Raw genomic sequence first — 9,466 nt, 5'->3', positions numbered from 1 at the left:
ATGCAAGTTCCCGCTAGTAAGCGCCGGGGGCGCCCAACTAAACAGGAACAAGCAGCCCGGGCGATCGGGAAAATTACTAAACATGCTGAGGACAGTATTAAGGCAAGGTTAAGAAACTCAGGTGAAACGGGGGTCAAATCTCGGGAGTTTATTATTGACAGTAGCAATAAGGAGAGTATCCAAGCTATGGATAACGTCGCGAAGGAAAGTTGGGCTGACGAGGTGGAAAGAAGCGGAATTTTTTCCGCGAATACACAATGTTAATAATGAATATTATTGCTTGGAATGTCCGTGGTCTGACGGATGAGTCCAAAAATCTATTAAAAGAACATTGTCGTTCTTTTTCTCCTATTTTGGTGGGTTTAATTGAGCCAAAGACGGCTTTTCATAGAATTCGTCCTGGTTTTTGGCATTCTCTGAATATGGTTCCGATTCACTATAATAATCGTGGTGCTCGGTGTTCTAATATATGGGTGTTGGCCAATCCCTCCTTGGATGTTACAATTATTTTTTCTTCGGATCAAGTTGTTATTGTTGATTGTGTTTGGCAGAGCTGGGATTTCCGAATTGCTGTTGTTCATGGGGCAAACAACCATATCGATCGCAGGATTCTTTGGGGCGACCTTTCTCGATTTGTTTCGGGCCGCACTATTTTTATTGGTGATTTTAATGCTGTCAAGGGAGCACATGAGCGTCTCAGTTTGGTTTCTCCGCATAGGGGTTCTTGTACGGAGTTTTGCACCTTTATTGACGATACACAGATGCTCGAATCCCCGACTGAGGGTTTGAGGTTCACCTGGTCGGGTAGGAGGTTTCTCCCGAGACATGTTGAATCTGTTCTGGATAGAGCTTTCTTCTCCCAAGAGTTTGCTGATATGTGGGACTCTATTGTGACTTCGGCACTCCCACGTCTCACCTCGGATCACTCTCCGTTGGTTTTACAATGTCGACAGAATGTCCCTACGGGTCGTAGTCAGTTTCGTTTTTTGAATATGTGGACTTCTCATTCCAATTTTATGGACATGGTTTTGGCTTCTTGGAATCAATCGGTTGATGCTTTGTGCCCTATTCTTCGGGTTATGCTTAAGCTTAAGAGAATGAGATTGGATCTTAGAGTGTGGAATAAGGACATCTTTGGGAATGTGGATGTTTCTATTGCGCGAGGTCAAACGGATTTGATGAATCTTCAGAATAGAATTTCTGAAACGGGTTATACGGAGGAGCTTTTTGATGCTGAGGTTAGTTGCCAAGCTAAGCTCAATATTGCGCTCACAAGGAAAAACAGTCTGTTGCAGCAGAAAAGTCGCGCGACCTGGTTGAAAGATGGTGATAGGAACACGGCTTTCTTTCACAGAATTGCTAAATTCAAGAAGAGGAAAACGCAGTTAACAAGATTATTCATTGATGGAGTACTGGATGTTTATGATCCTACGATTATTGAAAGGCATCTTATTGACCATTTTTCTTCGCTCTTCAAAGATGACGGGAGCCCACTGGAGGATCAGTTGGTAATTGATGCTTATATTGATTCTTGTATTTCGGAGGCACAAAATAACATGTTAATTCATATCCCGGACGAGAGTGAGATCGCTGCAGCTGTTTTTGGTATGGATGCTAATAGCGCTCCGGGTCCGGATGGTTTTTCGGGTATGTTTTTTCAGACGTGTTGGAGTGTTGTTAAAGATGATGTGGTTAGGGTTGTGCAAACCTTTTTTCGAAGTTCCTATCTGCCGACTGGTGTAATGCTAGTAATATGATCCTCATCCCTAAGAAAGAGACGGTGACGACTGTTGCGGATTTGAGGCCTATTGTGCTATCCAACTTTTTCTTTAAAATTATTTCGAAGATTTTGGCGCTCCGCCTTAATGTGGTCGCTGCTACTCATGTCTCGGCTAATCAGTTTGGGTTTATCAGTGGTCGTAGCATCCATGACTGTATTATGCTCAGCTCTGAGGGTTTTAACTGTATGCAGCGTACGGAACGGGGTATGAATATGGCTTGTAAAATTGACATTCGGAAGGCGTTTGATACTATTCGCTGGGGCTTCATTATGCAGGTCCTCCGCGCTAATGGTTATCATGAGAGTTTTATACGATGGATTCAGATTATCTTTGATTCGGCAAGGCTTTCCATTATTTATAACGGTCGGCTCAGTGGTTATTTTGCGTGTACTCGAGGCGTGCGGCAAGGAGATCCGTTATCTCCTATTTTGTTCGGGATTGCTGAGGATGTGTTAAGTAGCATTCTTAGCAGCTGTGTGAGTTCTCGCCATCTGGTCCCCATGGGGTTTAGTCGTGCTTTGACTTTCCCAACTCACCTTTTCTATGCGGACGATATCATTATCTTCTGCAAAGCTACTGTTCGTAACGCCCGGAAAGTTCAGGATATTCTCAATTACTATGGATCGATCTCGGGCCAACACTGCAGTCAAGATAAGTCTAATCTTTTCTTTGCTAGGCGTGTTCCAACTGACAGAAGGAGGGCTATCCGTCGGGAACTGGGGTTCTCCATTGGCAGCTTACCGATGAACTACTTAGGTGTTCCTATCTTTGTTGGTCGCCCAAAGGCCTCTTATTTTATGCCGATTTTTGATAAGATTGTTAATAAGTTTGCTAGATGGAAAGGGAGGCAGCTTTCTATGGCGGGCAGACTTTGTCTGGTACAATCGGTGATTCAGAGTTCGATTGTCCATTCTATGATGGTGTACAAATGGCCGAAAACTCTGCTTAATTCGCTTGACAGGAAGTGCAGGAACTTTGTGTGGACAGGGAGCATTGATTTGAAACCTAACTGTTCGGTCAGCTGGGGTCGAGCGTGCTCGCCAAAGGAGGAAGGGGGTTTTGGTGTTCGTTCCTTCACTTTGATGAATCAATCTTATCTTATGAAGTTGGCTTGGCGAATGATAAAAGGGCAAGATTGGGCTCATAACATTCTTCGGTCTAGGTACCTTAATAGCTTCGGTTATGCTAAACTTTCTATTGCGAACTCTACTGTCTGGATTGGTGTAAAACAGGAAGTGAACCGACTGGTGGATGATTCTTACTCCTGTATTGATAGGGGTGAGAGCACTTACTTTTGGAAGGATGACTGGCTTGGGTATAAGCTGGTGGATAAGCTCAAGATACCGCACTACATGCATGACTTCCTTAATTTTTCGATACAAGATTACTTCTATGATGAGGTGTGGCATTTTTCTGCCTCCTTTGTCAATCGTTTCCCGGAGATTGTTGCGGATATTCTTTTACTTCCTATGACAGGGGATAAAGACCATCGATATTGGAAACATTCGGTTAAGGGGGAGGTAACGGCGGCTCTGGCCTTTTCAAGTATCTGTCATCGTTTTCCTCAGGTTTCCTGGGGGAAGTGGATTTGGGAACCGTATATTCCGGTTCGTCGCTCTATCCTGTGTTGGAGGGTCATTCACGGACGTCTTCCCACGTTGGATATTTTGATTCGTCAAGGCATGATTGTTCCAAATGGGTGCCCCATTTGTCTTATGGATGGAGAATCAATTGATCATATTATGTGGCAATGCGGGAAAGTGCGATCTATCTGGAAAGATTTTCTTTCTTGGTTCGATAAAGACTCTCTTTGGGAGTGTATGGACATCCACTCCTTTCTGGTTGCGGCTTGGAATTCTTCTTTTAGCCCGCAAATTCAAGCCTTATGGAAGGCTGATATCCTCACGATTATGTGGAGAATTTGGGACTGTCATAATTCGGCGGTGTTTGACAGTGCTCGGTTTGAGCCCCGTGCGGTTCTTGTTTTTGTGAAGTCTTTTTTTAAAGAGATGGATGGTAATTTCGGTGCTTTGGGGAATAACAATAATACTTGGTCTGACTATTTGATAACTAGGAGTATTGGAGTTTCTACGCGCCCGGCTGCTCCCCCTCGCATGGTTGAAGTTCACTGGTGGCCTCCTGTAAATCATTGGATTAAAGTAAACACGGACGGTTCGGCACTGGGCGCCCCGGGTGCCATTGCAGCAGGTGGTGTTTTCAGGGACAAGTGGTCGGTTGTGCGCGGTTGCTTCCACATTAAAGGAGGCGTTGGATATGCTTTTGAAGCGGAGCTTTTGGCAGTTATTACTGCTATTAATATTGCGCATGATCGAAATTGGTTGCATTTGTGGATTGAGGCTGATTCCATGTATGTGGTGCATCTTTTGCAGTCGAAGTCTCTTGATGTCCCGTGGCGTTTTATGGCGTCGTGGAAAAGTGTTATTGATCGTCTGCAAAATTTCAATTTATTGGTCAGTCACATTTATAGGGAGGGAAATAGGCCGGCGGATATTATGGCCAATGGTGATCGGAATGAGGGTTGGTGGCCCTTTGCCATTAATGAGATCAAGCATGCGGTGGCTACTGACATGTCCACACATAGTCACGTTAGAGAGGTCCGCAGGTGACTGGCGGATTGCTTCGTCTTGGGAGGCTCGGATTTTAGGTGTGTGGGCTTTTGCTGCCGTGCATGGGTTGCTGTGGGTGCTGGGTCAGCTGCTGTTTGTGCGTGGGTGGTTGCTTGGAGTTCGAGGTTGTTTGGGCTGGGAAGAGCGCTGCTTTCGACTGCACCAGTACCAGCAGGGGAGTCCTCGGCGACGGCGTTTCTTCGGCCGTTGGATTCCTCCCGCTGCGTTTCCTTGGTGGGTGGTGTTCTTTGGTTAGTTTGCTGCTTGGGGACCTCCGGCGAAGCTCTTTCTTCGGCCATCTCGTTGATCCGTTGCTTTCCTTTATGTTTCTCATTGTTAGGGTCTCTTTGTTGTTTTTTAGGTTGCATGTCTTTCGCTTGTTTGTTTTTTGGTTCCGTTTTCCTAGTGCATCAAAGCCGAGCAACTTAAGGGTGATGGTTCGGCCGGAATCTTTGAAGTTGCTTCACTTCCGCTTCGATGACGGGGTTTGTTTTCCTTATAGGCGAGTACTCTTTTTCCTTTTAAGGTTTCTCCCTCTCGGGTTTACTTAAAAGGTTTTAATGAGGCTCGGCCCGTAGTTTGCTCCCTTGTGCTCTCACGGGTTTCGTTGGTTCTTTTTTTTCTTTCTTTTAATAAAAGCTCTATTTAATAAAATAATATAAATTAAATTAATTGAGTTATTTGAAAATAGATTAAATGAGTTATAATTAACTAGCTAGCAGTAACCTGCAGTGCTTTGAAAATTTATAGTTTCGTGGATATACAATAAAACCTCTTTAAAATAAGACTTGATATAAGTTAATCAATTTCGTGGATATACAATAAAACCTCTTTAAACAGTTAGCTATATATAGCTTATAGCATATTGTACTGTATTATGCAAATTAAAATTTTACAAATAGAATTGTAGCTGCATGCTTGCGAAGAACAGAATCTCCGAGAAATAAATTATCCCAAGAGCTAAAATTATCCCAAGAACAGAAACCTCTTTAAAGAATGCCCACCGCTTTAAACATAAGTCACGATGCTAGCTAATAAAAATAGCATTAATTAATAATATTAATTCATGTATTGTAAGTATTTGTGTAGTAAAAGAATAGGAAATTTCTTTATAGATGATATTTTCTGATCTGATTGCTGCTGCTAAAATCCAAATGAAACATGAAAAGAGGAAGAATAAAAGCCCTGGATTTCGATTATGAAATAAATAGTACTACTATTTATAGAAACCAAAATTTGAATCTGAAGGTCTTCTCCAGTGAGCACAGGGTGATGAATGCACAAATCTTAAAAGCTTTTCACAAATATAGGTCTGTTTATTTGAAATCATAACTTGAACTCAGCTGGCATCGAATCTCTATTGCGTGTCTCAGCATGTAAAATGCTATCTAATTACCTCTTTTGTGCTTCCTGCAGCTCGAGTTGTCTCCGCCATGGCCAGATCGCGATACCAAATGTAGTGAAAAGTTGCAGTAAATGTTTTTATGAAGAATCGTGAGTAAACTCAGATTATAGATAGAGATAAGAAAGGGAGCTATTTTTATTTATATATATATAAATAACATAGGAATTTAAGGCTGAAAACCCTTACTAGCGCTGAAACCAAATTTTTTTTATTAAGAAGCTGCGCTGCGCCGCTGCTACGCCTCGCTCGCACCACCACCGCCAGCCACTGCTCCGCCTCGCACCACCACCGCCGGCCACTGCTCCCTGCCCGTCTCGCACCACCAGGTCCACCACCGCTGGAGAAAACATAGAGAGGTGAATTGAAACTTTGAATTCAAAATGCAATTGAAGCTTTGAATTTGTTGATTTTTTTTTGGGAATGTGTTCTTGGAATGAGTTTTTTGAAGACTGATGGGTCGGCAGAATTAATGGAATTTGTATATGTTTTTGGGAATTTGTTGATGCAATTCAAAACATAGTTGGAATTAATTTAGTGGGATGGCAGCACAGCACATGGGTCGGCACTGGTCACACTCTCTTTGTAAACTCATATACATCTTCTTCTCCTCTCTCTTCTTTGTAGCGCACTCTGCAGAAATCATGGACACGATGCCCTCATTTTACAAGATCTTGATGGACCTCCCTCCCAAACTCGTAACTCTTTCTTTCATTTTCTCTTCTCTTCTCCTCTTCTTGCTCGATCGCTAATTATTTAATGTTTTGTGTAGCTATTGCCAAAGGGTTTCACGGATAAGTACGGCGAAAACTTGTCCGAAAGAGTTAGGCTAAGAAACAAGAGCGGCACCTCATGGAATGTGAGGCTCGAGAAAATGAGAGAAGAAGGAGAAGAAACCGATGCTTACTACTTCACGAGAGGATGGACCAAATTCTCTAATGACGTGGACCTTAAGACCTTCGAAGTGCTCGTCTTTTTCTACGCCGGAAACTCCACATTCGACGTCACCGTATACGCGGTCACTGCACTGGAGAAGGAGCCGGCCGGCTTCAGAGCTGCGGCTAATCCCATGTGCCGATTTGAGTTGAAGCAACACAACTACCATAAATTTGTAAGAAACCCTACCTGCCTCTATATATATATATATATATATATATATATATATGATTTAATTTGGTTAAAATGGTTTGTTAATTAATTTTCAGCATGTTCCGAAGGATTTCTCGGATGCGTGTGGTTTGAAGCAGAAAAGGGAAGTGCGGTTGGAGTGTCTGGGCGGGTCGAGTGCGCGAGTTAAGGTGAACTCGTGTAAGGGCCGCGTTGATTTTGGCGGGGGCTTGTCCGGATTCTTCAAAGCGAACAACTTCGCTATTAACAGAACTTACTCTCTTGAGTTCCTTCCCGCTGAGAATGTGATTAGGGTTGGACCAGACTATCTCTTATCTTAGGATTTTTATGACTTTTTCAACATATATTGCATGTTGTCTGCTATCAATTCTAATTAATGGCGTTTACATTTTGGTTTATATGTGTTGAGTATTGAAATTTATGTTTTATATATATATGATGTATATATGTGTGTGTGGCGGCTGCTGATATTTCATACCAAGATGAGAATGCAAAAATTGGAAATAAAAGTGATTCAAATTAAAACAATTTTCAATGGCAACATTGGTTTTGAGTATACTATGAAATAATTTAATTGATGTGCAACACATGCGTATTGGGATAATTGTGATGGATTGAGGGCTTCTGCAAATGAATGGAAGAAATTCATATGGCTGAGAGAGAATGTTTACGTTGTTTTTTTTTTTTCAAGACATTTGACAGAATAGAATGAGAGTTTTGGTAAAAGATAATACTACTAAGTAGCAGTAGGTAGTTGAGTAGAATAAAATGTTAGTAGTATAGCATGCTACATGCAAATAAATGAAATCCCAAGAACAAATGAGAATATTGACATTTTCATGTAAAACAAGCTTTCTATTAAATCTCTCTAGCAAAAGGTAATGAATTTTGTCTTGCAGCTTAAAATAGAAAGATATTCATCTGCTTTAAATCTTTTAGCCTTTAATATCATTTAAATTTAAACATGAAATGAAAGCAACGAAATTAGAAACATTGACATTCAAAACAAATGCAGTTAATTACTTACATATTTGGCTCTCCTCGATATTGTTACATATCCAAATTGATGTACAAATGTATACTATATAATACTACTAATTAGATCTATAATCAATTATTTAAATACGTTGATGACTTACAAGTTATTGAAACACATTAGATTTTATAAACTCTTCAAAATATCTTAAAGCTCTCTCAAAAATAAACTTAGCCAACACACCTTTAAAGTTTATGTTTAGAGTGTGAGTGTGTATTTCCTTTCTTTGGGTAATAAAAAATTTTAAAAAGAAAAAAAAATAATAAAAACTTGTTTTGCCAAACACTACTTAAAAGTTTATAAATTTCTAAATAATTTTAAAAGTATTTTAAAGAGCTTATAAACTCAGATAAACACCCATTAAGCTTTTTAATATTGGTAAACATTACGCCCTAGCAAGCTTGTATTTCCAACATTTCACACGTTACATAACTTACGTACATTATTGTTGGAATATAAAGGAAAATTTGGCTAAATTTGGAGGATAGAGAATAAGTGTGTAATGTGTGAGAGGACGTGTGTGTGTGTAAGTGATATGAGTGTGAATAAAACAAATTAAAGTGGGAGGATTTGTGAATGTGTGTGGACGTATGTTTTGTAAAAGAAAGTTTTAGCAATAGTAACCACTTTGTTTTTTCTTCACATCACTAACAATACAAATGCACACATATATATAGTGGCATAGGTCGGTGATATAGCTCACCATTTTAGACTAGTTAATTAATTTTAGCTACTAGAGTAGTCTAGGACTATTCATTTGCTAGAATAGTCTAGATAATTAATTAAATATCTTAGGTTCTAGATTTTTCTACTTATTTCCTATATTCTAGATATTTCTTTACAAAATATTTTACTTACAAATCAAGTTTATATTTCAACACTCCCCCTTAAACTTGATTTGTCATCCCGAGCAAAATTCTGAACTTCACAAAATCCTCGAACTTGAGCGGTTTGGTAAAAATATCGGCAACTTGATCTTGTGATTTCACATACTCCACTTGGACCTCCTTCTTTGCGATGCATTCTCTGATGTAGTGGAAGCGGGTGTCAATATGCTTGCTTCGATTATGAAACACCGGATTCTTTGAGAGCGCGATTGCTGACTTATTATCCACGCAAATCGTTGTTGGCTCCTTTTGTGGCCATCCAAGCTCTTCCAGTAAACTTCGTAGCCAAACTGCATGACAAACATTGGATGTGGCAGCCACATATTCAGCTTCACATGTTGACAGCGTGACTATGGGTTGCTTCTTCGACATCCAGGTGAAAGCAGTGTCTCCCATGAAGAACACGAATCCGCTTGTACTCTTCCGATCATCATTATCTCCAGCCCAATCGCTATCACTATACCCAACAAGCTTATAATCATCAGTACTTGAATAGAACAGGCCATAGTTGAGCGTACCTTTGAGGTAGCGAAGAATTCTCTTTGCCGCCTTAAAATGCGTAGTGGTTGGATTTTCCATATAGCGACTTACGAGTCCTGTCGCAT

General features: G+C 40.6%; 2 protein-coding genes across 2 annotated transcripts; both read left to right on the top strand.

Moving 5' to 3' along the window:
• LOC130990949 (uncharacterized) lies at nucleotides 1–5,884 on the top strand. Its single transcript, XM_057915168.1, has 6 exons — nucleotides 1–222; nucleotides 552–1,691; nucleotides 1,847–4,404; nucleotides 4,447–4,659; nucleotides 4,770–4,893; nucleotides 5,825–5,884. The coding sequence occupies exons 1-6, from the start codon at nucleotides 1–3 to the stop codon at nucleotides 5,882–5,884; spliced, it is 4,317 nt and encodes a 1,438-aa protein (XP_057771151.1).
• Nucleotides 5,885–5,932: 48 nt separating this feature from the next.
• LOC130989587 (uncharacterized) lies at nucleotides 5,933–7,406 on the top strand. Its single transcript, XM_057913566.1, has 3 exons — nucleotides 5,933–6,508; nucleotides 6,583–6,921; nucleotides 7,016–7,406. Exons 1-3 carry the CDS (start codon nucleotides 6,353–6,355, stop codon nucleotides 7,256–7,258), a joined length of 738 nt encoding a protein of 245 aa, XP_057769549.1. The 5' UTR covers nucleotides 5,933–6,352; the 3' UTR covers nucleotides 7,259–7,406.
• Nucleotides 7,407–9,466: the final 2,060 nt, after the last annotated feature.

Source organism: Salvia miltiorrhiza, chromosome 6 (genome assembly GCF_028751815.1).
Source record: "Salvia miltiorrhiza cultivar Shanhuang (shh) chromosome 6, IMPLAD_Smil_shh, whole genome shotgun sequence".
Taxonomy (NCBI): Eukaryota; Viridiplantae; Streptophyta; class Magnoliopsida; order Lamiales; family Lamiaceae; genus Salvia; species Salvia miltiorrhiza.
Note: the sequence above shows the minus strand (reverse complement) of the source record. Positions and strands in the feature narration are given on the sequence as shown.

What these genes read in the sequence shown, in the direction of transcription:
- LOC130990949 (XM_057915168.1), top strand. Translation starts at nt 1, where the DNA reads ATGCAAGTTCCCGCTAGTAAGCGCCGGGGGCGCCCAACTAAACAGGAA. An exon ending in CACGTTAGAGAGGTCCGCAG is followed by an intron (nt 4,405 to 4,446) that starts GTGACTGGCGGA and finishes CTCGGATTTTAG; the next exon opens with GTGTGTGGGCTTTTGCTGCC. An exon ending in TTGGTGGGTGGTGTTCTTTG is followed by an intron (nt 4,660 to 4,769) that starts GTTAGTTTGCTG and finishes GTTGTTTTTTAG; the next exon opens with GTTGCATGTCTTTCGCTTGT.
- LOC130989587 (XM_057913566.1), top strand. Translation starts at nt 6,353, where the DNA reads ATGGCAGCACAGCACATGGGTCGGCACTGGTCACACTCTCTTTGTAAA. An exon ending in TGGACCTCCCTCCCAAACTC is followed by an intron (nt 6,509 to 6,582) that starts GTAACTCTTTCT and finishes TGTTTTGTGTAG; the next exon opens with CTATTGCCAAAGGGTTTCAC. An exon ending in AACACAACTACCATAAATTT is followed by an intron (nt 6,922 to 7,015) that starts GTAAGAAACCCT and finishes ATTAATTTTCAG; the next exon opens with CATGTTCCGAAGGATTTCTC.